This window comes from Catharus ustulatus, chromosome 2 (assembly GCF_009819885.2).
Source record: "Catharus ustulatus isolate bCatUst1 chromosome 2, bCatUst1.pri.v2, whole genome shotgun sequence".
Classification (NCBI taxonomy): domain Eukaryota; kingdom Metazoa; phylum Chordata; class Aves; order Passeriformes; family Turdidae; genus Catharus; species Catharus ustulatus.
In genome coordinates, this window is record NC_046222.1 from 110,344,921 (window position 1) to 110,371,633 (window position 26,713).

Consider the following 26,713-nt stretch of genomic DNA (forward strand, 5'->3'; position numbering starts at 1 on the left):
TTTCCTAGCTGCATTGTTCACCTCTAGAAAACACAAATTTCATCTCATATAATTAGATAATACTGTTTCACAAGGTGGTGAATTTCAAGTTTAGTCACAATGGTGATACCACATTGTCACCTCAATTTCTACAACTATTAACTTACAAGACCCTTTCCCATCCCATCCCACCAATACTTTTCTAAAATGAAGTATTATCTTCCCTCTCCTACCTCTCAAAATTTACCATGACTTTTGTCAATGATAAGCAAATACTTAAGGACTAGAGCTGTGCTCAAAAAAAGAGAAAATTCCTGTGGAAAAACTGATCCAGAATGCACAAACCATGAAGTGGGGTTTGCACCAAGTTCTACCCCTCTTCTGTTTGCAGCCCCTGCTTTTCCCATTTTGGTACTATCTTCCAGCAGGCACTTCAGCTTGGGGTTATATGTTTGCACATGTTATTTTGTTTATTTAATTGTGTTGCATTAATGTTCAATAATACTTTGAATATATAGAACCAGACGTGGAGAGAGAACTCATGTGTACGTGTATTTTAGACAGATATGTTTAATTTCAAGGTTTCAATTAGCATTGTGAGATGGCCACATTATGCCCAAGTGATAAAGCCATGAGATACACACGTCCTCCTAAACAAGGGCTAACACAACCTTTGTGAATTCCTGTCTTAAATGTGTCATCACTTTAGAAACTTTTCAGCCATTCAGGAAAAAAAAGTCTACTATTGTTAAGCAACCCTAGTGAACCCTAGGCTGGACTCAGAAGGACCTGAAGTTAATGAATTTCTGAACAGGTCAAAAACATGAGGAGAAAAAAATATTTTTCTTAAATTATGTTTCTTAGCTGTGTATGGGAAGAAACTGGGTTTAACTTTCATTCCTGAGGTGAACTTTGGATTGTGGCATTTGTAGGTTAAATATTTTCAGAACAATGAACAGAGGGGAATGTAGTCAGAGAGGATGAGCAGGGAACTTATGGTTAAAAATGCTATTACACCCTGTTTAAAAAAACATGGAGACTTGAGACACTGGGTATTTCAGCCTGCTGTGGTCCTGTATGAAGAACAGAGGTTATGCAGGCTAAAACACACATCTAGTGCAGGTTACTGCATATTGTGCAAAGCCTTTGTCCCAGAATTTGCCAGTGCAAGATTGTTCCCATGAGCTGGTGTCTTGAATCTACCAGTCTACCTGTAGAGGGTATGGCTCTGTCCTTGATTTTCAGCACAAAGCTTTCCAAACACCAATACCTCAACCTTTTTTTCCTCGCTTTTGCAGTTTCTACTAGTTTCAAAATACGCACGTAATCTCACACTGAATAAACTCTTTCCAAACAGTCTGTGCTAATCTTAACAACGTGATGTCATCCAAACTCCACAGCATTTGTGAAACATGTTTTAATATTCAAGATCTTTTGATCTTGTCTCATAAATCAATCCCTTAATCTCTTTAATTATTTTAATTGCTCTTTTAAAAATTCCCTTCAGTGTAATTTTCTAACAGGAAGATTCCCAAAAATATCCCAGGCATGACCTAGTTAAGTAGTATATGCACAGAGCAGTCATGCCAAAGAAGTGGAAGAGAATTTTGTTAGCTCCTTCCTCAGCGACGGGATCCTTCACAGAGGCTTAAATTTTGTGGGCTTTGTTTTTATGCTTTTCTGTAAAACCATACGTAACTCACTGTTTGCTTTCACTCCTACATATTGATATTGCAGGTTTCTTCCTTGTGTTGGTGGTTTTCCTACAGCTCTACCAAGATGAACCTCTTCTTTCTCTTCTTTTCCACCCTGTATTGAATTTGTTCATGTTGTTTTGCCAGCTTTCCCAGTTCCACCTAACCCAATGAGCAGCTGCAAAAGCCATTTATGGATAATAACTGTCCTCTAAGTCAAAGTTTAAGAAAGAAAGACTTCATACTGTTCTTTGTAATAAGTCATTAGCCTTTTCAGCTCTTCAGCCCACTATGAAATCAAAATTCTCATCATATAAAAAAGGACACAGTAAGACCACTGTTCTTTTTTCCATGGCAAATTTAATTAAAAAGATGATGTTTCAACTTTCTCTAAGTGCCAGTCTGAAATGGTTGGCCTTAAGTTGCAAAACTAATGCCAGGAAAAGATTTGGATGACATATTGAGGTACCTTTGTTGGTGTTTTTTTCCCCTGTAAACTCAGGAAAGTTGTTCATGTGTATGTAAGGGCATAATTTAGCAAGGCACTTGGCACGTATGAACAAATCCATTTGAAGGCACTTAGGTGGCAACATCACTATTACCTTCTCCAATTTTTCCACAATGGAAAGAGAATGTAATAGGACAAGGCGCTGCTCCCACTGATGAGAGTAAAAATCAATCCAGTAACCTCCTTTATGGAATGAGGTAACTGAAACCACTGCAGCAGCCACAAACAAAGGTGAGAGATGTAAGAGATTTTAAAGAGCACTGCCTGTCTTGGGGCAGTTGCAAGTCTGGAAAAAAAAATGTCCAGAGATTGAAGTCGGCCACATGGAAGCATTGATTTTGGTTAAAAAAAAAAAAAAAAGAGATGGCACTAAGGAAAATCAGAATTCTTGATGGAATGGCAACAACGATACACAAGCCACTCAAACAGAACTATGTAATCTACAACATCCAGCATTGGATCAAAGACATTGAATGGGAACCTGCAAAGCTGTATATTTTAGCTAATTAATCATAAAACCCCCCAGCCTCTCATCCATGAGCTGTATCAAATGAAGACTATCTGAAGAAAGTAGAGTTACTACAGACCTGTAGATGTCTGTGCATCTTCTGATGCACATTTCCAATGAATGTTTCTGCTTTGCTCAGGGTGCCTGTATGGAACTATAACTGTACAAAACCAAGGATACTCTAAGTTTGCCCTGAACAAAACCTTATTGAAAGTTATGGAAATAATCACGGTAGCACATTAGATTACACACTAACAATTATTTGTAAATCTCTTCATTAAATTTTGGAATCATGTGAAACCATTGATGCCATGGCATTGTGCAATTCCATTCTCATTCATGCAATAAAATTAAAGGAATTTGCCAGCTGGCAAAGCTCCTAATAACTGACACAGCCAAACATCTTCCCCTGTTCTCAGCACTGGTGAGCCATACCTGGAGTCTTGTGTCCAATTCTGGGCCCCTCAATTCAGGAAAGACATTGAGGGGCTGAAGCATGTCCACAGAAGGACAATGGAGCTGGGGAAGGGTCTGGAGCACAAGCCTGATGAGGAACAGCAGAGGAAGCTGGGGTTATTTGGCCTGCAGAAAATGAGAGAGGTGACCTTATGCTCTCTACAGTTAACTGAAAGGAGACTGTAGACAGATGGGGCTTGGTCTCGTCTGCCCGGCAGCCTGCAACAGGATGAAAGGACACAGTCCTGGGGAGATTAGGTTGGACATTAGGAGGAATTTCTTCAGAGAAAGGTTAATGGAATGTGCTGCACAGGAGGCTGGTGGAGTTACCATCCCTGGAGGTGTTTAAGGAAGGACTCAGTGCCATGGTCTGGTTGACACGGTGGTGGTCGGCCATAGGTTGGATTCGATAATCGCAGAGGTCTTTACCAACCTAATTGATTCTGTGATGCTGTGATCGTGCGATCAGTCCTGTAGCTAACTACTCCTGGACACTGTTTTTCTGGGCTTGTAATTGCATGCGATTCAGGTAATTTGTGGCTTCAGCACGCTGTTTAACAGTTATCCCTTATGAATAAAAAGACTTTAAACAAAAGGCTTTAAAGACTCCCTGGTGGCGGTCCCTCCGCAGGGAGGGACACGGGCCCCCTCCGTGCCCACGGCGGGCAGCAGGTGACACACAGCGGCCCCATGGCTGCTGCCGCCGCCGGGACACCGATACGGGATTTCAGGGGGCGGGTGCGCCGCACCCCGCAAGGGCTCCGCGGGGCTGTCCGGGCCCGCGGGCTCTCCGGGCCCGCCGCTTCCCCCGGCCCGCCCCGGCCCGCCCCGGCCCCGCCCCGCCGGCTCCCCCCCGCGGCGCCGCAGCAGCCCCCGCGCATATAGGGCCGCTCCGCCGCACGGGCCGCGCCGCCGCCGCCACTCCAGGCATGGCACAGGGCTCTACCTCACTATGGCAGCAGCAGCGCGGCACAGCACCCTGGACTTTCTGCTCGGCGCCACAGGTAACCGGGACCGAAGGCAGCGGGGATCGCGCACATTCCCCACCCGCGTGTCGGTGTCTGGCCGGGGCTGCCGAGGATGAGGCCCGCGCGGCGTCGCCTCCCCCCCGGCCCTTTCCCCGGCGTTCCCGCCGGGCCGTGTTTGCCCGCGGTACCCGCCTCTGTCCCTGGGCAGGCGGGCGGCGCTGCGGCCTCCCGCCCGGGGGGGAGACGGCTGGGCCGGGGGGACGTGCGGGCGCCTTTTCCCCGCGGGGGCTGGGGGCGCGGGCGGGAGGTGCCGAACCGCAGGGCCGGGGGAAGGGAAGGCGAGCCCGCCGTTGGCGAGCGGCCGGGCCCAGGCACCCCCGAGGCCGCTGCGGCTGCACCGCGCTCGAGGCGGACGCGACGAGCCGGGCTGGCGGCCGCCGAGCGAGGCGGGAGCGCGGTGTCACTGCGCTGCTGCTCGAACCCGGCACAGGACGCGGTTAGCGCTGGCCTGCGGGCTGTGGCAGGGCCGGACCCCTCGGGTATCTGCAGGGGACGCGTTCGGGCCGGGAGCTGCGGCGACAACCACGTTTCGAGCGGGGTGGGAAGGTTCGGTGGGGGAAGGGGCCAGTGCCGTGGGCGCCAAAGCGCCTCGCTGAGTGCTGAGCCAGGCCGCGGGCTCGCTGTGGCCTTCCCGCTCCCGGCACCCGCCCTGGGCTGGCCTGGCCTCCTGGGTCGAACCCCTTTCTCTTTCCCACTGCCACTGTGCAGGCAGCTCCCTGCATCTGCAGCCGAAGTCTGTTAAAAGCTTGGTTTGATAAAGAGGTTCCTAACCCCAGGGGCTTTGCTGCGAGCTGTACCCTTTGTGGCATTGCTGCATGTGCACTTCAGAGAGCCCGGAGCAGGGAGGGGAAGGTGTTACCGCAGTTGTTCCCAAAGAGCGCGCTTTAGTGGGCTCTGGTTTTCACGGTGAAAAGCTTTCAGTTTCCCTTTTACACTGAGTATTTTTTCAGGGCGGGTTAGCCACTCTAATGGTGACCTAATGGCAAATGAGAGAGTCCTGCTGTTTTCCTTGCACCTTGTGCTTGACTAGTACGTGCAGAATTGGTAAGCTAGGCTAGTGTAAAGACTAGTTTCATAGAAACCAACCAGCCCTCGCAATGACCCGTTTGCCTCTGTAGTTCCCTGAACTATCATGGGCTCAGGAGTGCCTGTTGTCTATGGCAATGACTGGCTTTTTCAAAAGGGTCAACATTGCCAGGGATAAAGTAGGGGTATTGAAAATAAGCCATAGGTATGTTAGCTTCTCTATGATATAAGAAGCAATGATGTTAATTAGAGAATGTGGTAAGGATCTTAAGTATCGCTTTAATTTTAGGTAGGCTTTTCCTCTTACCTTTACTTTTGAGGAGGATGTTTGCATCATTCTCTGACGAAGATGAATGTACCTAAACGGGGATGGGTTGATGGACCTACTGTAGAAGTGTTGCTGTGTAGATCAAAGGAAGGAAGAAGCATTTTTCCCTTCTCACATTTATCTCAGCAAAACAAACATCTACAGTGAGATATGAAGGACTTTTTCAGCTGTTCCAGCTCAGTAGTTGGTTTGCACTTTTTATTTGGGGTTTTTCCTCTCATCTAGTGTTTATGGTCCAAAGCACAGAGAGTCATCTAAATAGAAAAAAATGGTGAGTGTGCATGTGTATTTTGTGTTGCAGGAATTAAACCTTATACCTTAATCATAGATTGTGTACTAATTGAGGTTTTTTTCTCGAAATTAGGCAGACAATTAGACTTCTGAATGGTCTGGAATGCCATGAAATGGCATTTAGTAAAATTTAATGTGAAATCTTGTGAGGATAACACATTACTTCTAGGTCTCAGCTAAAGCTGTTGCATCTTTCTTCATTCTGGAGAAGACAGAATCTGTAAATTTGGTAAATGCACACTCCTTGTTCCTCAAAACTTTAACTGTGTCCTTGGTTTTGACAAATCTACATTTTTGTATAGATATTAATATAACAAAAGTTGCCAACTTATCATGGATGGGTTAAAAGGGATTGTAAGGGTTATCCACTTCTAACCTCCCTGCCATGTGCAGCTACACCTTGGGCTAGGTCAGGTTGTGTTGAACCCTGTCCAACCTGGCCTTGACCACTTTCAGGGATGTGGTATCCACAGCTTCTCTGGGCAGTCTGTCCTAGTGCTTCAACACCCTCACAGTAAAGAAATTTTTCTTAACATCTAACCACACTCTACTGTCTTTCAGTTTGAAGCTGTTCCCCCTTGCCACTCCAGGATCTTTTGAAAAAGTCTCTCTCCAGCATTCTTTTAATTCCCTTTAGATACTGAAAGGTTGTGATTAGGTCACCTCAAAGCCTTCTCTTTTCCAGACTGAGCAATCCCAATTCTCTCAGCTTTTCCTTTTAGAAGAGATTCTCTATCTCTGATTGTCTTGGTGGCCTCCTCAGGACCGGCTCCAGCAGGTCCATGTTCCTGTCTGTGGTGGGACTGCCGAGCTGGAGGCAGCTCTGCAGGTGGGGTCTCACTGGAGCAGAGGGGCAGAATCCCCTTCCTCACCCTCCTGCCCTCAGTGCTTTGGATGCAGCCCAGGACACTGTTGGTTTTTTCAGGCTGTAAATGCCTGTGGTTGGGTCGTGTTCAGCCTCTCACCCAGCAGCACTCCCAAGTCCTTCTAGGCTACTCTTGATCTCTTCATCCCCAGCCTTTGTTGATACAAGGAGTTGCCCAGACCTGGGTGCTGCCCCTTGCACTTGGTCTTGTTTAACCTCATGAGATTCCCATGAGCCACTTCTCAAGCTTGTCCAGATCCCATTGGATGCCATCCCATCCTTCAGGTGTGGTGACCACACCACTCAGCTCGGTGCCCTCTGCAACTGCTGTGTCTGTGTCATTAATGAAGATATTAAATAGCTGGTACCAGTATGGACCCCTGAGGGGCACCCCTTGTCACTGATATCTATTGGGACACTGAGCCATTGACCACAACCCTCTGGATGTGACTATCCAACCACTTTCTTATGCACCAAACAGTTCACCCACTGAGTCCACCAATTCAGAGAGGAGGATGTTGTGGGGGATTGTGTCAAAGGCTTTACAGAAGTCCAGATAAATGGCATCTGTACTTTGTAGGAAGGTTGTACGATAGTTTGCTTCATTGCAATGCATCTTGCAATAACTGTACATGGTAATGGTAGGGCTTTTTAAAGAATCTACTTGGTCTGACAGTCATTATACATGGTTGAAATAATGTGTATGTGTTTCTCCCTGTTCACTTTTAACTGCAGTTATCCAAAGGTGTCATTGTAAGTGCCTACCATCAAGACTGAAGATGATTATAAAGGCTGTGATGTTAACAGTTCTCTGGGATGTGTTTATTACTTTGTTCTCTGATATGTGTGACTTGTCTTTACCCTCAGTCTTCTGAGGTTCTCTGTGAGTAAAGGATGGAGGCTTTGTTGCTGGCAGGGAAAAGATCCACAGGGCACAGCTCTGCATGAGGAAGATGAAATTTTGTCATGTGTTGATATTTGTGCAGCTGTTAGAACTGCTTGTGCTGCAGAATGGTACACATTCTGCTGAGTTGTTCTCACTGGCTGACTTACTTGGTGTGTTACAAACCCTTTCCCAAAAACAGCCCTGGTTTCTTCAGGTGCTCCAGTTGTCTTGGAGTATTGGACTGTGGAGCTTGCCATGTGCGTTTTTCAGGACTCAATGTACTCAGCAAGAATCTTGAGAATGGTAACTCTTATGTAGCCTTTTCTTAGTGGTTGCAGTCTTCACTTCTGTGAGGTTGTTGGAAATGCCAGCAATGTCAATAAAAATGGGGTTGCATGAGATGATTAAAGCCATGTACTTCTGCTGAGTTTTTTTCCAACTTCTCATTTTTTTTCATGTACTACAAAAATCTGTATACTAGTAAAAACAAAAGGCTCTTTTGCCTGTCCTTATAAAAATTTCCTCTAATTAGGTATCTCAGTAGATTTTTAGGAATAATAATAGTTAAAAATATAAGCAGGGATGAATCTTTGATAGCTAGATAGCATAGCCTGAGTTTCAGTTGTGGTCTTTTCAAGAGCTGATTAAATTAGCAACTCTAGAGCTCAGCCCTCTGCACAGAAGTATTTTGCTTATCTGTGACCCTGGAGTTAAACAGACTACTTTAGCAGGCAAACAGCATAGTGTTCCCTATCCTAAAATATAAGAAGACTACTTTAACATTCATAAAAATGGACACAGCTCTCTGGACTTCTTTAATTGGGGCATAGAAAGCTTTAGTTGTGTCTTTGTTAGTCAGAAGAGATGAATTTGAGACTCCTCAAGTTACTTAGTTTGAGGACTTTATTATGAAAGTCTGTAGATATTTGATGCCTTATACCTGTACAGAGTTGATTTTAGATTTACTGTATGCTGTAAATCTGCTTGCACATGGGAGTTTTTCCATGCATGAATGTGTCATCTAAGCTTAATTTTCTTGGTTGTTTGAATATTGAACTGATTAATGTTCTTCAGGTTTCTCTAAGGGTGGGAGGAGAGACAGTAAGGAGACTTGTGAGACTTGTGGTTTTTGCTTCAAAAAGTTGCTTTGAAAGGCAAATTAGTTGGAAATGAGTTATAATTGTCTCCATGTTTGCTCTTTGAGATTGTTGCTGGAGGGATTATATACATAGTTCATGGTACAAACAAACAGTTGTGCTTACAATACTCAGGGTGAGGGCACAAATGAGTGAGCTGGTGGAAGACAGCAGTGATTACCTGAGCTGGCACAGTGACACACAAAACATACACCTAAAATGCTTAGGAAGCTCTTGGATGAATCACACACTCTGGAAATGCTGGGGTTGGAGTGAGTGCAGGTAGGGCAATGCTCAAATTTAAAAAATAAAATTAAGTGAATGTGTGTGTGCACATGATTTGGTATTCCTCAAACTAATATTTTTCAAGGAGCTAGAAAGAAGAGAATGACCTTTTGTGGGCTGAGCATCCTCTGTCAGTAGCTTTCTTCCTGTCTGCAGAGTTGGGTCCACTGCTCACTTCTGACACTGCAGGGAGATAAATCTTAACTGTCAGGTGTTCTGAGTTACTCTCCTAAATATTCTTTCAGTACTGAAGTTTTTACTTAGGCTATCAAATTGTTAAATACTTGAGCTGAATGCCGTTAAGATAATATTTTCATTCCTGTCTTTGTTTGGGTTGGAAGTCTTAATGCTCTTCATAGAGCAGTACTGAAGTTTTATGTGCTTATTTTCAGCTGTGCTGATCTGAGCTTTTGAAGGGGGAGAAGACTTTACAAGGTTTTGAGTTTTACAGCTTTTTAAAGTTTTTTTTTTGTTGAGTCTCCTTAGTTTAAGTACTAATTAAGAAAATGGTGCTCTGAAAGGGTAATCTCCTGCGAAGAGGAGTGTTTAAGGGAGCTAAATGCTGGGGTGATGGTGCTGTATTGGCTCTTTGTTGCTACCATCTCTAGAATTCCTACCCTGATTACTACCTGGGAAAATGCTGCATGAGTTCAGTTGCTTTTGTGTTTTGAGCTGTCTTGCTGTAGTGAAGACAATTTGGAGCTGCTGCTGGTTTGTTTTATTTAGCAGATAATCAGCAGTTCTAGATGTTGAATCATTGTTCATCCCATATTAAGTGTGGAAATAGCAGAGAATTCAGCAAGAGATAACTGGCATTGAAGACTTGATACTTAAACTTGAGGTTTCTTTCTCAGTTGTGGAAAAAAATGTGGGTTCTTATAAGTGACTCTTATGTATGAAGAAGCAAGAAGATGTTGAGTTCAGCATTAGTTTGAACCTGAGATTATAGATGAAATTCATCAATAAAAGATTTGAGTAGTTACCTATGTGGAAGAGTTACTTTTAATTTGATGTTCTCTTGTGGGTGCTTTTGTTGCTTGATATATTAGAGGTGCTAGGGCTTTGCTTTTTCCTGTGAGACAGGTTTTGCTTTTGTGGCTGAAGCTGGCTGGAGTTAGTTGTAAAAACACATCAAGTATATTTGAACTTCTTGTGAAGGAATGGTATCTCTGATCCTTGTAGCTAAATTTGACTGGTTCTGTCAAGCGTTGGATTGTCTGAAGTGCTGAAACAACTGATTGCAGTGATAACATGCAGATGATAGGCTTATCTCCTTAACTTATTGATTTATGGTATGTGAGTAAAATTTGTTGACTCCTAAGCTATGATCTGTATGTGAAGACCATGTAAATAAGGATTAAAGAAGACTCAGATGTTTCTGGAGCTTGCAACTCTGTTATAAACCGTGGCTAAAGGTGTGTTTGCAACTGCAGTTCAGGAATGGGTCTGTTTTGGTGGTTTCCTTAGCAGCCCTCTTGAGTGGTGTGGGCTCAGCCTGTGCCTTTGTCTGGGCTGTTGTGAGCTGAGCCCTGCAGGTCTCAACAGTTTAATTCTGGCAGGCCTGCACTGAGAGCTGGCCTGCTGAGTGTCTGAGCACAAATGGGGCTTGTCAGGAGGTGTTAATACAGGTATTAATAGCTTTCCATTTTTAGCAGTTAGGACTGCTATGAACTCATTCCCTGCTTTTGTTGGTTTCTAGGTTTGTAGATTAAAATGCTTTGTGACTGGAACTCTGAAAATATAATTATCTGATTCTCCAGCATGATGTCAAGCTTTCAGTGGCTGCTTGCTCAGACATGAAGGAACTGTCACCTACAAAGTTGATGGCCAACAGTGTGAGATACTTTTTTGTAAGGCTGTGGTTTGAGGCTGTAGACCAAATTCTTGCTAGAAGTGAAAACTGTTTTTGGCACATCAGTATTTCCCATTTAAGATACATTACATATTTACATATGCCTCTTAAATATCAAGATACTGAAAAGGAGAGGAAAGTACATAGTACAAGTATTATGCTTATTTTTTTTCTAGGAGATGATCAGGTCATAGGTGATTATAGTGCCTTGAAAGATGGAAGGACTAGAAGAAGCTGGTATTATTTGGACATGCTGAAGTTCTGTTACCAAGTATGCTTTCTTCTCTACAGGCTTTTTTTGTGTGTGTGTGGAAGGGCTACAACTATTTCAACAGATACTAAGGTTTAAAATGTTAGTGGTTTTTATATGCCAGGTGGTGGACTTCAGTTGTGTTGTGGGAGACAAATGAAGGTTGTTAAGACATTGAAACTACATTTGTTGATACTAAAGCTTTTAAAGCATATATTTAATTAAAAATAGAGAAAAAAATAATTTGTAAGTGTCAGAGTGAATGGGGTAGACTCTAATAGTGGTTGAAAATATGGTCCCTGGTGTGCTTCCAGCATGGTCTTCTAAAACTTTGCCAAAAACTAACAAGGGAAACCCCTCTACTGGTGTCTGTGGTGGACTCTTTTTCTAATTTTCCCTAATACATTGTGCTACAGTAGTCATAGTGAGTGAGCCTTCAGATATTGGTATTGAATCCACAAGCAGAGGCACCTTGTGTTTGTGCAGTAACTTAGTTTTTTGATGGCCCAAATACAACGAATCAAGTACAGGAAGGATCAAGGAATTACTTAGTATATTTATTCCATTATGGAAGTCAATGGATCTCGTAGACCTATATTTGCTGAAAATGTGAGATCTTCTGTGGAATTCTCCCTTGAAAGTGATTAGGGATCTAATACAAAGGTGGTGGTAGTGAGGGGAAGAGTCAGTGCTGAATTCTCCTTTTTGTAGCTGGGTGTTGTTAATACTTTGAGAGCTTGTTCTGATGGTTGTTTTACCCACAAGTTCCTAAAGAAATGCTTGGAAGCACAGAGTGACTCCTATTGGCTGTGGTGACCACATGGAAGTGCCAGTAAGTTCCTGCACTTGCTGATGTGACACAGTGTATCTGGGTTTGCCTGTGTTCACTCCTTAAAAATGGGAGTGGGAGAGGTGGAAACTTTTGGAAAAATCAGCCTTCTACTCTTGTGTAATACACAATGCAATAAGAGTGGGTGCACTAGAAAACTTGGTTATCTGTTGTCTCATGGATAAATGAGTAATAAATGACTATTTCTACCTGCTGTCTCCTTAAGCCTCATGCCATACATGATTTGTTGGCTTCTGTGTCTAAGTCAACATAATGAGGATGGTCCTCATGGGTGCAAATTGACTGAAAAGTGTAATTTTTGTATGATTTTCTGCTTCCTGCTGTTTTCTTTTGCAGAGCTGGCAAGGACAAAACAAAGGATTTTTCGTGTGTGTGTGTTCTCATGGGAGACTTTGAAACTGAATACCCCAAAGGTGTATGTTGCTAAAGCCAGTTGTTATTAATTTTGCATCTGTTAACATGCAGGAAAAAGCTACCTACTTTGTTCTGGTCAGTTATGGAAGCAGGGGTCTTGGAGAGGTGGTACTCATTCTTGTGAGGTGTGGGGTTGTTTTGTTGTTGGAGGACAAGGTTCAGTTTAGGCAGCTGTTGGCATTCTGGCTTTAGTTGAGCCTGTGATACTGATGTGAAAACTTCTCTAGATAGTATATTTCAAACGCCAGTGTGCTCTCCTCACTTATTTTCCATGAAGGCAGGTTCTTTTAACTAGGACTAAAGAAGCACAATTCTCAAGTTTTTTAACTCTTAACAAAAATATTGATATGCAGGAGTTGATGACTAAGTGATAAGTTATCTGCAGATTATTAGGTACTGCTCTATCCTCTCATGTGCAGTGGAGAGAGGGACCTAAGAGAAGGAGGCAGCTGTTGACTTTCCATAAACTGTTGTGACTTTTAGCTTTTTTTGTTTATTTTTGTTTTCTCAAGTGCTAAAGGAAATCTAAGACATGGAAAATTCATGAGCCTGAACCTTCTCCTTGGCTCTGGATCTTTAAAGTTTATGAATAGTTTGCTCACTAAACATTTCTGCTGCACACCTCTTAATTCTGCAGTGCCTTGAGAGGTTGAGATTGAGATACAATATGGTTTGGAAAAATGCCTTGGATTAGGCTGTGAATGAGAGATTCCCTGTATACCTGAACCTGAGGACACTATTTGCAGTAAGAGGTGGTGATGCAGGGGGCCAGCAGCTTGACTGGTGGGCTCAGTGCCAGAGCAGTCAGGTGTGCAGCAGGTTGCAGGCACCCCCTCCTGCTGCTCTTCTTGAACTGCCCCTGGACCCCAGCTGCCTAGAAATGAATTTTGTCTGTCAACTTCTTCTGAAGTGTTCCCTTCATCACTTGTGTATGGTGCCCTCCACCCTGTCTCTATTTCCTTTTGCTGTGAGATTTTTGAAGGATTGGAGTTGATAGGATGAGTGCCTGTGTGTAAGGATATCAGACTTGGAAAACAAAGATTTATTATGTTGAAACAACCTAAACAGCTCTGAGCTGAAACAATATGCCAGCTATTGTAAATGGTTGCTATTTACTATTAGCATATTCTGCATCTTGATTCCTAATAGTATACTAACTCTTTAATGTATTCTTAATGAAGCACTTAGTTTGATTTGTTTTCTTCACTTTTCTCTATTGAATATTTAGCTACCAAGGGAAAATTCATCAGATGCAGAATCATATATAAGTACTTTAATGTGTTCTATTGTTTTGGTTATGCTATATTCTCTCCTGTTAGGATAAGTAATTGAAAATCATGGTGAAAAAAATTTGAGGTTGGAAATGGGGTGAATATTCTCAAATGATAATTAATCTGTTCCCATAGTTTACAGAAATGTTGTTAATCATAGGGCATGAAGAAGTCTTAAGCCAGAATATTTTTAGAGATAGTCTGGCTCAATAGCAGACTCCAACACTGAGCTCAAGTATCAGGGTGGAGCTAGCCAGTGTTGTGCATGAGGCCAGACTGGATGCTTCCAGCGACTCGGGACTTTGCTATCATGTTCACAGATGACTGTCAAGTACTGACTTCTTTGCTGCTCTAATTCAGAGGAACATCTGCAGCTGCTGCAAGTCTTCTCTTCAGATGTGCTGAGGTTCAAAAGCATTCTGCTAAACTGGGCATTAACTCTCCTGAAAAATACATATAGTTCAAATCCTGTGTATAATGGGTTTTGTTCCTGTTCTCTAAAGTTGAAACTCTGGGCGTTTTTCATTCCTTCTGGCAAATAATCATCAAATGCCTAAACAAGTATTTTATACTTGGTGTCCAGAGTTTTTGTTTTGTCCCTGAATCACCAAAAAGAAGTAATGACTTCTTGAATAAACATTTAGATGTAGATTCAAAAGGGTGTCCCTATCGTTTTAATCACTATTGTCCTATTTGCTTATCAGTACTTGATAAGAGCGTATCTGAGCTTGGAGTGAGGTGGTGACAAGTGGATTTGGGTGAGAGATCCTGAGATTACTGAAACTTCCTGATGCCTTCAAGCAACCACTCATGCCTCAAACATTTTATGAAGGAATCTCTAACATGGGAGAATTAATTAGCCCCCCGCAAGGCAAATCTTGTGTGGTATAATTAAAAGGATACCTGGTGAAAGAGCATGTTGTTGTTTTAATTTCCTAAAGCTAGGATGATAATAGGGAGAGCTTAATCAGGCTTGTGCCTGGGTGCTTAGTAAAGAGCTGAGTGCTGAGCTGTATGCAAGGGGTTTGTATGTTCATGGAGCAGAAGAATATCAGCGATGATTTGTCCTGCAGTGTCTGCCAAGATGCCCCTAGCAGGATTCCTTGAAGCTGTTGAAAACAGGCTAAATGTGGTATGAGTACTTCAGTTCTTTCAGTTTGTTCAGCATCTTGCTGCTACCTTGCAGGAGCTGCAGAAGTGGAGTGGAGTTGGTTGGGCACTGGTTCAACTTCGGTTCCATGTCGTTTTACTCTTGGTCCCAGCAGGGTGTGGCATGCATTAGTAAACAGCTTTAATGTTTTTGTGGGTATGACTTTAGAAGTGAAGGATGGAGATGGGCATTTCTTCTGAAAAAGACAGAAGGTAAAGAAGTTAGGCAAGGAAGCAAATGCTACTGAAGAAGTGGGGACCACATGTCTGAAGTGACAAAAATTCTTTGTGAATGTGCTGGTATTGGAGCAGCTGCTCTTACCTTCTCAAATAGGGCTGATGCCTGCCAGAAGCTGCAAGTTCAAAGTGAGTGTTGCGAAGTTCCCTTCCTGGTGCAAGGCTGCAGAGGTTAGAGCTAGTTTAGGAACTGTGGCTCATAGTTATGGCCCCATTTATCTCTTCTTTTGATGTCTGAAAAACATGTTGGTTTGATTGCTTGACCACTTATTACTACTGTAACCATGGTTACTGGGCAGGCAAGCTGTGCACTCTGAGCCTTAATTATTGCCTGTGCCATGGTGGAGCCTGACACTGGATAGGAAGTCCAAAAACTTAATGGTACAGATGATACAGCTTATTATAGGAAGGTAGGGGAAGGAAGAAGTTTTGTGGTGCTAGGGGACTGTGGTGTTTCATCAGTGGGGCTCCTAAGAAGGAGCCAGCAGTTAAATAATTAACTGTGGTCTAACAGAATTTAGTTTTGTTGGTTCTGTTTTCCTTTTGTTTGCAACATGGAGTTAATGAGTGAGATGCTGAAGGTGGAAAATAAATCTATCTCAGAACACGCATCAAGATTAGATAGGAGGAGCAATAAGCAAACCCTTCCAACTTTTATTTAGTATCTTTGGCTACTGAGGAATTGGCTTGCTCTTGATTCTGTTTGAAGAAAAGTAAATATTCTACCAGTTACTTCAGTCTGTCTGGCTGAAACATTCAGGGGTAATTTAAGTCTGAGGTTTATATATGGGCAAACATAAGTTTCAAGCAATCAGATTTTTAGCTTAGCCTACTCTGGAGTTGGATAGAGATAATTGATGAACTTTGATTTATTTGGTATGGATTTTTTTTCCAGTTCTTTGGAGCTTCTACCACTGTTTTATCTTGGAAGCTATCACTGATTGTGTCTGCAGGCTACCTTTACTGGTTTCCAGTGTATATGCATTTTGGGAGCAGGGTAAAACAAAATACCTTGGGAATAACTCTGTCAGAAAGTCACAGTGGGGCAGATTGTGTCTGTACTGAAGCATTAGATTGTGAACTGTGCCTCCATACTATGTCTGTCAGGTGATGTCTGTGGTAGAGATACTAAATCCTGGTTACTTTATTGTCATGTTGGATGACCACAGTGGCTTAGCTCTGTGTTTTGTGAAGTAGGAGTGATGTTACTTCCCTTGCTGGGACAACTTGTAGATTAATTTTTTTTTTAGGTTTCCTCACTGGCACTGATGTGATAGTTTCTCCAGTTCTGCTAAGTGCAGTTTCAGCTTGTCAACTCCAAAGTAAATGGGCAAAACTTGCAATTTGTTTTTGAAACATCTATTTGAAGAAACTAAAACTGTTCATTAAAGCTATGTTGTGGGTAACAAAACCCTAACAAAACTATACAGTAAACTTGAGACTTCTGAACTTAAAATATTCTGACTGAAGAAATACCTTTATGGACAACTTAACAATTTGCTTTTGAAGGTAGTTGTACCAGAGTAATGTCATTTATTTCCAAGTGAGTTTTTGCGTGCTCTTCTGAGAAATCTTTTCCATAATATGAAAATTTCAATGGGGAACTTACGCCTGGATGTTAGAAAAAAAGGATGTTAGTCTTTAAAGCCTTTGTAGTTGTCCAGTATTGCAGCTTTACATTTTAAGGTTTCTTGTCAGTGCTGTGGTTTTTTTGGGATTGCTGTTTGTATGTTAAATGATTTCAACAGTAATTATGTGAGTAGAGGCTTGTGTGGGTTCTGGTTCAGTATATGGTCAATAGTAGCTGTAATAAAAATACTCATTACATCCATAGTAGATAAACATTTTTGCTCAGGTGTGAAAACCAATTTAAAAGGAAATTGTTTGGATACCATGCACTGAGAAATCTCTGGGGAGATGGAGGTCATAAGAGAAGATACATGAAAGTGTGTTCAAATGGTACTTAAAGAAAAAATAATCCAGGCTGCCAGGGAACATGTTCCAGCCTCTACAAAAAGGCAGAAGTAACTTGAGTGAAAAATCCTCACTGATTATTTTTTTTTCTTAATCTTGCAGCTGATTGTAATGCCGTTCTTAAAGCTCTACAGCCCATTTTTCAGGAGCAGGGAATGACAGAAACAGTTCATAACTGGGAAGACCATGGTTATTTAGTAACCTACATTAAAAAAAATGGCAGGTAAGTGGATTTTCTTTGGATTATGTCTCCATTGTCATTACTTAAACTATTTCTTTCTCTCTCTGTTGGACCTTCTGTAGTGTTGACAGGGCAAGCTATGCTTTTATCAGCCTTGTGTATGAAATAGCTATGATAAAGCAGGATATTGTTTCTGATCTGGACTATGTCATTTTGCAGTTTGGATAGTGGAAGGTTGAACTGGTCAGTCTGGTCTGTACTGTAGAATGGTGCCTTGGTCTCAACACTAATCCTTCCAGATGCAGGACAGCTCAAGTCAGTTCAATGTATTTGTAATTTTTCTACCATTAAATGTCTAAACATGTTGGATTCTAACTTAACAGGTGAACAATGACAGCTTTGGTGTCTGTCTCTATTTACCTGCTGTTACATGCCTCAAATTCTCAAGTAGCTTCTGAAGTAATTACCAGCGTAAGGGTGATTGGTGTCATTAGTGACACAAAAGCTGAGACAAACTGATTAACAGAACTACATGCACTTTATCTCCTGATGCTGCTCTATAGTGTGAGGGTTAGTTGATTATGGTATACATTAATCAGGTCTATTTATAAGTAACTACCATGATTTTATTGCACTTCATTTCTTTATAGTTATTCAGTTACCTGTTCTTGACATAGTTGTGATGTTGTTGTGGCAGTTGCTGCTTTGGGGTTACTTGCCCTTTTTTTTTTTTTTTTTTTTTGCTAGTTGGGTTTGTTTGATTTGTTTCTGTTTGTTTGGGATTTTCTAGTGGGGAGTTTTTGAGACCCAAACTAAGGTAGCAAGTAAGTAGGATATGAGTAGTTCTGTTTATCATTCTCAACTGTGCAAGTTTTTAGTATATTTCAGTTAGCTTTTCAAATGTGGCACAAAATTATTTGTTTTGTATACTTGATGTGCCTAGAAAAACCTGTTAGTTTTATCTTGCTTTTATACAACCTTGTTTATTCTTTCTGTAGCTACATGTGCTTTTATATTTTCCTGAATAATTTAAATAGCCTTAAATAGCTAAATAGCCTTTTGTCTCCGAGTCGGTGAAAAGATAGCAAAGTTGGTAATTTGCTACTTATTTTGTCCTTCCTCTATTGAGCTAAGCTTTCATGTAATTCTTGTAGAAAGAGAATATCAAGGTTCTACAGCCTCTGAAGAATTCAAAGATAATGTACCTGAAAGTAAAAACAAGTTAGGAGATTAAAAGGTTGGGCATATTTGATTGCATGGCCTCATATTGCTTGCAGGAGCATTTCTTTGAGTGTTAGAGGGACATGAGATGTGAATTCTCAAATTGGGTTTTCTCTTGGTGAATTCATCTGATCATTCTGCTTAAGGTGACAACTTCTTCTAAAGGAGCAGTTTTAGAGTTAAACTGCCTGTCTTTTGATATGTTCCATGAACTTATAAAGCAGTCTTCTGTTGCCTGACCTTTCCAGGAGATAAGTGAACTGGCACCTGGAAGCATTTCTGAGAAAGGTTCTTATAAGAACCTAGGTTGTAAAATCTGTCTTGATTGCTCTTGTTACACTGTCAACTGAACACATGTACAGGAGAACTTTCTGTGATTTTTGGAACCTCAGCAGTTTTTTTTGGTTTTAAAAAAGTGCTTGAATACCATTTTTAAGATAACCTTAAACATTGTATTTCTGCTAGTGTAGTTTGTATTTCTGTTTGATGTAGTTTCAGTTAGCTTAAACAAATGAGGTTGTAAACCCATAAAACCCAACAGACTGGACAGTTGAAAAATCTTGCAAAACAAACATTTCACAAGTTGTAAGAATGAACTGATGAGCGTATGGAGGATTTCAACTGACTAAATAGACTTTATTTTAATATCAACAAGTTTGTCTGCCCTAAAATATCACACATTTTTAGTCAGCATAAAAATATTACCTGACACAGCTAGGAAGAAAGCAGCCAGGGCATGTGGATTTTTCTTCTTTCCCTGAAAAAAAGTGGTTTTTTTCCTATGGAAAAAAGGGATTGCAATGGAGGGGTAGGTATGTCATGAGCAGCCCTTCTAAGGATGACTGGCTTCAACTTGTCACAAGTTCCCTGGGAGACATGGAGTGGGTGCTGAGAGTAAGGGTTTCGTGAGCTTGTGCACACAAGCCTTTTTAGCCAGCCAAAGGTGACTGAGCCATTGCAAGACAGATGTGCAGTTGATGTAACAAGCTGAGTACTAATCCCTGGGAAAATATTTGAGATGAGATAATATGTTGTTAAACAGTGTCTGTACACCAGAGTTTGCTGAGGTTACCCCCATAGCCTGCAGGGTGCCCTGTGCTGCAGTCTGGAATTGTGGGCACTGCTGTTGACAAAACTCTGACAAAGCTACCATGTGGACAGCCCCATGGAGGGTGACACTGGTTGAACAAATTGGAGCTGATTTGGGGATTAAGATGTGCTTTCCTGTTGTCATTGCCAAAGCAACAGATCCCTGTTCTCTTTTGTCCAAAGCTAAGCAAGCAAAAGTCATATGTGGCAACTCTACCTGATCCATTTACTTTGTGATTTGTTCTGACAAAGAACCTAATTGAGGGAGGTTCAGCTGAAGATTTGCTAATGGGAATATCAACACAGGCTCTGGAGTGGGACAGGGAATGACTCGCTTGAACCACTCAAGTTCTCTTCTGAAGTGGTGGGGATGGATCATTCCTCTCTGCTTTGCCAACCTCCTTGCCCAAGCACTGCTTGGAGAACAGTAGCATGTACCAGAGTGGAGCTCTTTCCAGTTTTGAGGCCCCAGAAGTCTTGTTTTCCTAAGCTATGTGTTTTTAGATTTCTTCTAGAATGGTTTGTAGGATCACATTAAGTAGCTTGCTTTTACTGAAAAGTCACTATTTTAGACTAAACAGTTAAAATTTAGGTTTAAAACATGTGAAGCTTTTATCTTATTTAATGTATATGTGACTTTGCACAGAGTCATAGTGCCCAGTATATTTCAACAGATTGAGAAGTTTTGTTACACCTAAGGTAAGGAGAAAAATCAGTGAAGCTAATCTTTGGCAATTATACTGCATAGAGCTATGAGGGTTTTTTCCTTGTGCATCTGTACTCCTTCTTTTGTCATGTTCCACCTTTAAGTTCTTCAAAAACCCCCAAAACCTGAAATTTGAGTCATTGTTTCTACAGTAGAAGAATGTCTTTTAGAAAAGCTCTGACTTCCCCTATACACATATCCATTTTTAACTTCAGTGTGTGAATTCTTGTTTAGAGAAGTATAATCCTACTGGCATTTGCCTGCACTGTTAACAGCAGTGAGAACTTTACCCTGTTGAATTTGGTTTGTATGTCTGAGATGCTGATGAATATGTTAACATGGAAGAGAGGGGAGTGTTTACTTTTTCTTTGTTAGTCTTTTGCTAACCACTCTGTATGCTAGACAGCATCTTTTAAAGGAGCAGGATGAACATTCCTCAGCTCTTTGTTTCAAGCTAAAATGTTGTAATTGCTATGGAGTGACCTAGAGTGTAAAAATGGACTGAAGAATAGGAAGCAGTTGGTAGAAATCAGTAACAGCTACCATAGTAACTTTTATTGGTTTAATTTTCTTATTCTGCAAAAACAGAACTGGGCTAGTGGTATAATGAAGAAATGTGATGGCCTAGCTCCTTAAGGTCCCTCAAGTATTTTGTAATTAAGGTGAAGACTTTTAAGAAGAGTATGTTTTAGTGAAACAATATCATGCCATTTTTAAAATTTTATGTGTTCCTAGTATAAGCAAATTTTTATTTCCTCCCTCAGTAGTTTGGCAGTAGTGGCAAGCTGTTTTTGAAATAATTAAACTATTCTGTTTTATAGTGATTCAAAGTAATTCAGAAGAATAAAAGCTTTGGTGGGTAAAGAGGAGTTTGTAGGTACCTGTCTGTCTATCCAGCTTTATTCTCTGGGTGTGGTGGTTTGGGAAATCCTTTCTTGGGTATGTGGGATGACAGTATTTCATACTCTGCAGTACAGATAACTAAGGTAGGATGGTATATTTTGGGTTAGAATATTTTGATCTCTGCTTCCTAGTTCTGTTTCCAGCAGTTACTTTTTGATTTGTGCAGTTTGGAATTATTTGTTGACATCCAATGTTTTCTGATGTTCAGGTGCTAGGATGCAGCACTCAATAGAATTGTCTGTAGCTGACACCTGTTTGCATACAGGCACCAAAAGCATGAGTATTGCCTTGGAGGGTGTGACAGATATGCAGGTGCAGCAACAAGGGAGGCATTCTTACAGTGGGGACTGCTTTTCACATGCAGATTTCCTTGCCAGATGGAAAGGAAGAGGATACCTCCTCACTGAGTTATTTTTTCCCCTTGCTACTTTGATGGAATTACATGCAAGCACACATCAAAAGTGTGGCAGGTGGCTTGTTTTTTAAAACAGGTATTACATTTTTCAGAAAGATGAGACAGGAGGGGCTAATTTTGTAGCAAACTTTATTTTTCCTCTCATTTGGGTTCTAAAGTGATCTTTCCTGTATTTTCATAGGTAGAAAGTGGAAACTGTTCTCAGTGTTTTAAAGAACCCTCTTCCACATATTACAAGAGCTGCTGCTGCTAAAAACCTGTGTTCATATATGTTCTGCCAAGCAGACAAATGTAAAGCGACAATAGCCAGCATAGCTTTGCTGTCTGCTGACTGAAGCTAGTTACTCTTTTGTGAGTTCAGCTTTGGCCTACCACTACTGCCTTAATACTACTTAATACTGGACTGTTCACTTTTTTGTGTCCACTTATACTATTGGGTGTGTCCTTAAATCTTTACAGGCATTTTAGCTTATTTTAGGTGTCTGTTTTCATCCAGATAACTTCTAGACAAAGTATAACCAGCCTGGACCGGTATTATTGTTGAGAATTTTGAATTTCACTCAGGTTGGTTTTCTTCTACCATAAACTAGCTGGAACTTGAATTTTTGTCCTATTACACAGCCTGCTGTCTGCCTTTCATTTCTTTGCCCTTGCCCTAGGTGTCAGGATCCTGCTGTTCTGCTAGAGGTGACAGCTAGGTGAAGTGGATGGTTCTGCAGTGCTGTTGTCACTGCATTCCAATGCTGTCATAGCACTTACAAATCTGAAGCTGTGTGGCTGTACTTTCAGAGCAACTTTCCTCTCTGCCCCTTTTGGTTCCCATCTCAAAGCAGGGGTGGGGACATCCCCTTCTGAGCCTCTCATGGAGTCACAAGGGAAGTGAAGATGTCAGCTGTCAAATCTTATGACAGCTACGTGAGTCTTGTAGGGAATTAATGTAAAGGACAACTCTAGTCATGGGACAGTCAATCTGTTGCTTGTTTGTGCCAACAACAACTCCCAGAATGTAGAAATAAACTGAAAAGTTTTTCTAACAGTGAAAAAAAAAATTTGACACCATGATGCCAATTTTCAGGGAATCAAATTAGAGCTGTGTTACAAACTGCATATACATAACTGTCTGTAGTGCCACAGCTTTGAGGGCCTATGGACTTCAGTCTCTTTACTGTGAATGGTTGTGTCCAAAACCTGCTGGAGTGACCAGTACTTCCATCTTCTAAGTTCTTGCTCTTATGTCTTTCTCTCCTTTAAAAAAACCCCAAACCCTCATGTAAACAGAATCCTAGTAGGCTTTTGTGTTCCCTAACTAAAAACCTGAGTCAGAGGACACCTAGTGGAGAAGGTCTGGGATGGAGGGAGGGCTGCTCCAAGGTAGTGACAATATATGGGCTCTGGGTGTGCATGTGTGTAGTAAATAAAAATGCCTTTTCTTCCTGGGGGTGAGGCCTGTCTGCAGAGTCTTGAGGAAAGACTCAGATTGCCCAGACCCATCCTCCAAAAAGAACTGGGTGACAGTAGTAACACATGAGAGCTGCAGATCTCTGCTGTTCTAAAGCCAGCAAGGTGTTTTCATTCTTGAATTGCTTCAGACAGTTTCATAATTTGGCCGTTTTACAGTTACCAGAAGTTATCTTCAGATAACAGAATATTCAGGGTTTTATCTCTGACTGCAGCTGAGAACTGAAGGTCCCTGCACCATGGGGGAGGTGGTGTTCCTATTGAGGCTGACTGTTTGCAAAAGGAGCTCTGGAAGAGACAAAAACGGTGGGAGTGGTGGGGAGATGGAAGATCATGTAAACTTTGTCACAGCATGAGTTGGTTTGTGTTTTCCTTTGGGGCTGAGTGGGGTGATAAGAGCAGACAGGCAAAGAATGGAGCATTCAGAGAATGATACAACTTTATCTGAGGTTTCTGTGTTGTACCAGTGCATTTCTATCCCTGAATACCCTTCTTTCTTTGTTCAGCCATTCTTGTTCTCGTCTCTTCTACTCTTTTTTTTCCCAGGGTATGTTTTTTCTCTTCCACTTCCTTTTTCTCCTCCACTTTCGTTATGTAATCCCCTTTTAGCCTCTGTTTCTTTTTGTCTTCTCTGTGGAGTGGGAAGGATGTTGCCTCAGCTACACTGTTTTCTTGTGTCCTTCCCCACTGCCCTTAGCTCTTGTTTTCTTGGTTGCAAGTCATTGAAGATTCAGTGTTTATTCATGTAATGTATTTAGCATGGTGAAACTTTGCTCTTACTCCTATAGTAAATATACAGTAGGAGTTTTGTTGACTTTGCATCTGTATTCATCAGTGAGAGTTTGTTGCAATTTCTTTGCCAGTCTAAACTGTGGTTTGCTCCAGGATTGCTTGTTTCTCACAGATTTTTATTCAGCTTTGAATGTGATGAATGTATCTGAATAGTTACTATAGAATATTTTTATAAACCAACAAAAAAATCAACCACCTTGAAAACAAAAGACACACACCTCCAGAAGTGAAAAGGAAAATATAGGGGAAGGAAAGTGTCTGTTTTCTTAGGCTTGTTTTCAATTAAAAAGCCCAAACCAACAAACCTGTTCCAGCAGACCTTATAGACTAGCAAGCAGCATATTTTCGTTGTACCATGGTTGTTGTGGCTTAAGCACTCTGTTTCTCTGCCTTGCTTCCTACTGGTTTTATTAGTTGTGTAGTGATAGGCAAATTCTTGCAACTTTGTTTGCTCTTCCTGACTTGCAGAGGTAGACATGAGCTGGCACTGCCAACAGTTACAGATGCTGGGAAAAAGTATTCATTCTGAATTTTAATAAAACTTATTTTAGATTTCCTTACTCTGATATTTGATAATAAATTTATTATCACTGTCTCTATAGTTTTGCCAATTTGAGAATTCACCCTCATGGGCTGGTGTTGGTGGATCTACAGAGCTACAACGATGATGTGAAAGGAAGAGAAGAAGTTGATCAGGTATGAGTATTGCTTATCTTACTAGGATTGCCTAACTATAATGGGAGCCCCTTTTTTCAGGTCTGTCAAAGTCTATTGTGGTAAAAGATTAAAAATATTAGGGTCAGTTCAAACCTGGATGCTCAGAGATGAGAACAGTAGCACCTGCTGAAGCTGCACACACTCTTCTGCAAGTACTGGGCCTTGTCTTCTTTGTAAAAGTTGTAAAGATACAACAGTTTTGGTTGGGGCTTGGGTCTCTTCAGCTACCTCAGGGTAGTGAGGGATGGCATGAGACACTCAGTCTGCAACCTGGTGAGACTTTGTTATCTGTTCTGAAAGATGGGGAGCCTCCATACTCAATCTTTTGCCCCATGGAGGAAAAGAACTTCATCTCCCCTAGCATGAAGGTTCTTGACCTTGAATATTGCAGGGGAAGAGGCCACTGCTGTAGCAGGAATAGAACTTTAAAGGGTTCTCATGTTCCCTGTTTGGCTGTGTTATCCTGGAGAGCAGCTAAGTGCAGTGATGACAGCAACTGAAATGTGCACATTCTTGCTAGTAACGAGGCTGAGGAGGCTAGCTAGTTACTCATGGCTTCTAGTGTTACACTTCAAAGTCTTTTTGTAACAGGTGCTATGTTTTATTGACTTCCAGGTAGACTAATTTAACAGATATTTTGTATAAAGTGCTGATCTACAAATTCTTCCTTTTGTTTCCTATTGTTTGCAGCTTCTAAACAAAGTAGAAGAAAGAATGAAAGAATTGTTTCATGGTAGCATAAAAAGGGTGAAACGGTAAGTTAGTGCTTCTACTTCTGTATATGTCTTGTCTGCAGTCACTAAAGATAATCAAGTTATGTTTTGCTGTAATGCAGTGAATAGCCTGGAGTATGAAGGTATGGATGGATTTTTTTTTTTTTTTAGTTTCTTGTGATGATTGCATGAAACAGTGAGAGAAAATGCAGTGTGGAAGTAGGAGCAGACTGCTCTGAAAGGGCTGGGCAACCAAGGGTGGCAGAGGAATAGGCCAGGGCATAAACTGTACCCTGTGGGTCACATCCCACAGCTCATGAAGGTGAGATGATGATGGTGACCAGGATCAGACCCAGCCGTGTGACTGCCAGGCTGGGCTGTAGTACTGAGGCAACTCTGAGCTGTGTGTCAAGGACTGGCAAAAGACTTGGGCAGGTGGGGATAAGAGCTTCAATGCAGCTCTGGCACAGGTACCAGGGGTGAGGATTAGAGCTAAAATAGAGCTTGAGCCCATGGAGGAGACTTTGCCCTAACAAGGTTTCCTGCAGCTTTCTCACGTTTCTGCCTCTGCAGTGCCTCATGGTGCTCACTGTGGGCATGTGTGTTTAGGGACCTGCCAAGAAGATAGCTATGTTTTGTGTCAAATGTTTATAATTAAACTTAAGGACAGAGAGTTTGCAAGCCCTTTGTCACTTTGGATTATTTAAATTCAAGACTATGTGTTAAATTTTAAGGGCTCAAATTGCAGCTCATGGGCTGGTACTGAAATAACTTTCATTCTGGATATGGCTTTTTGTTGTCTTTGTGGTGACTGGCAGTGACTGGTACCTTGAAGCCAGGGAGCACTTACTGTAGGCATGCACATGGTAGAAAGTGCAGCAGGTGCATAAAAGTGAAAATGGGTCAAGAAAAGTGAAAAGCAAGTGTGAAACCAACACGACTCAGTAAAGCCAAGGAGCAAACTATGAAATAGGAAGACATCAGCCTGGTAAAGCCTCACAAAGGGTGCACATTGTGCTAACATAGATTATGATCTTGCGTCTGTGCTTATGGAGGAGAAGCTTTCTGAGGCTGTTTTGATGCTGAAACAATAGAGGGAGTTTGGAATCCCTGTGATAGGAATTTCTTAAATGGATCAGACCAATACCTGCCTGGAGTGGTCTAGATCTTTTGGTTACTTTAGTATAAAAGGATGAACCTCCTAGAACAGTGCATCTGGCATGGGTCTTCTCACATGCTCATCAGTGTAGTTTTTTGCTTGTTTCTAGTTTGTGTGGGTTTTTTGTTTTGTGGTTTTGTTGTTTTTTGGGTTCTTTTTAATTGGTTTTTCCATAGTTTTGGTGTCAGCTGCACTAGGATGAATGTACCTGAAGATTTTAGTGCCTTTTCTTGCTCCTACCATGTGCTGCCATCTGGTGGCTCACTGGGGGTAGGAAGTGTTTCTGGAATATCGATTGGGAATCACTAGAGAATTTAGAAGGAGCTTGTCTGTGTCTAGTCTTCTGCTGCAGCCTCCTGGGGAAAAAAGCCC

At 41.7% G+C, this 26,713-nt stretch overlaps 1 protein-coding gene across 1 annotated transcript in view; it reads left to right on the forward strand.

Moving 5' to 3' along the window:
• Positions 1–3,984: 3,984 nt before the first annotated feature.
• Positions 3,985–26,713, forward strand: part of SMS (spermine synthase) — a 42,234-nt gene continuing 19,505 nt past the window's right edge. Inside the window, exons 1-4 of the mRNA XM_033051339.2 lie at positions 3,985–4,149; positions 17,090–17,210; positions 24,355–24,448; positions 25,160–25,224. Coding sequence (XP_032907230.1) covers positions 4,098–4,149; positions 17,090–17,210; positions 24,355–24,448; positions 25,160–25,224 — 332 coding nt within the window. The 5' untranslated portion in view covers positions 3,985–4,097. The remainder of the gene's footprint in view (positions 4,150–17,089; positions 17,211–24,354; positions 24,449–25,159; positions 25,225–26,713) is intronic.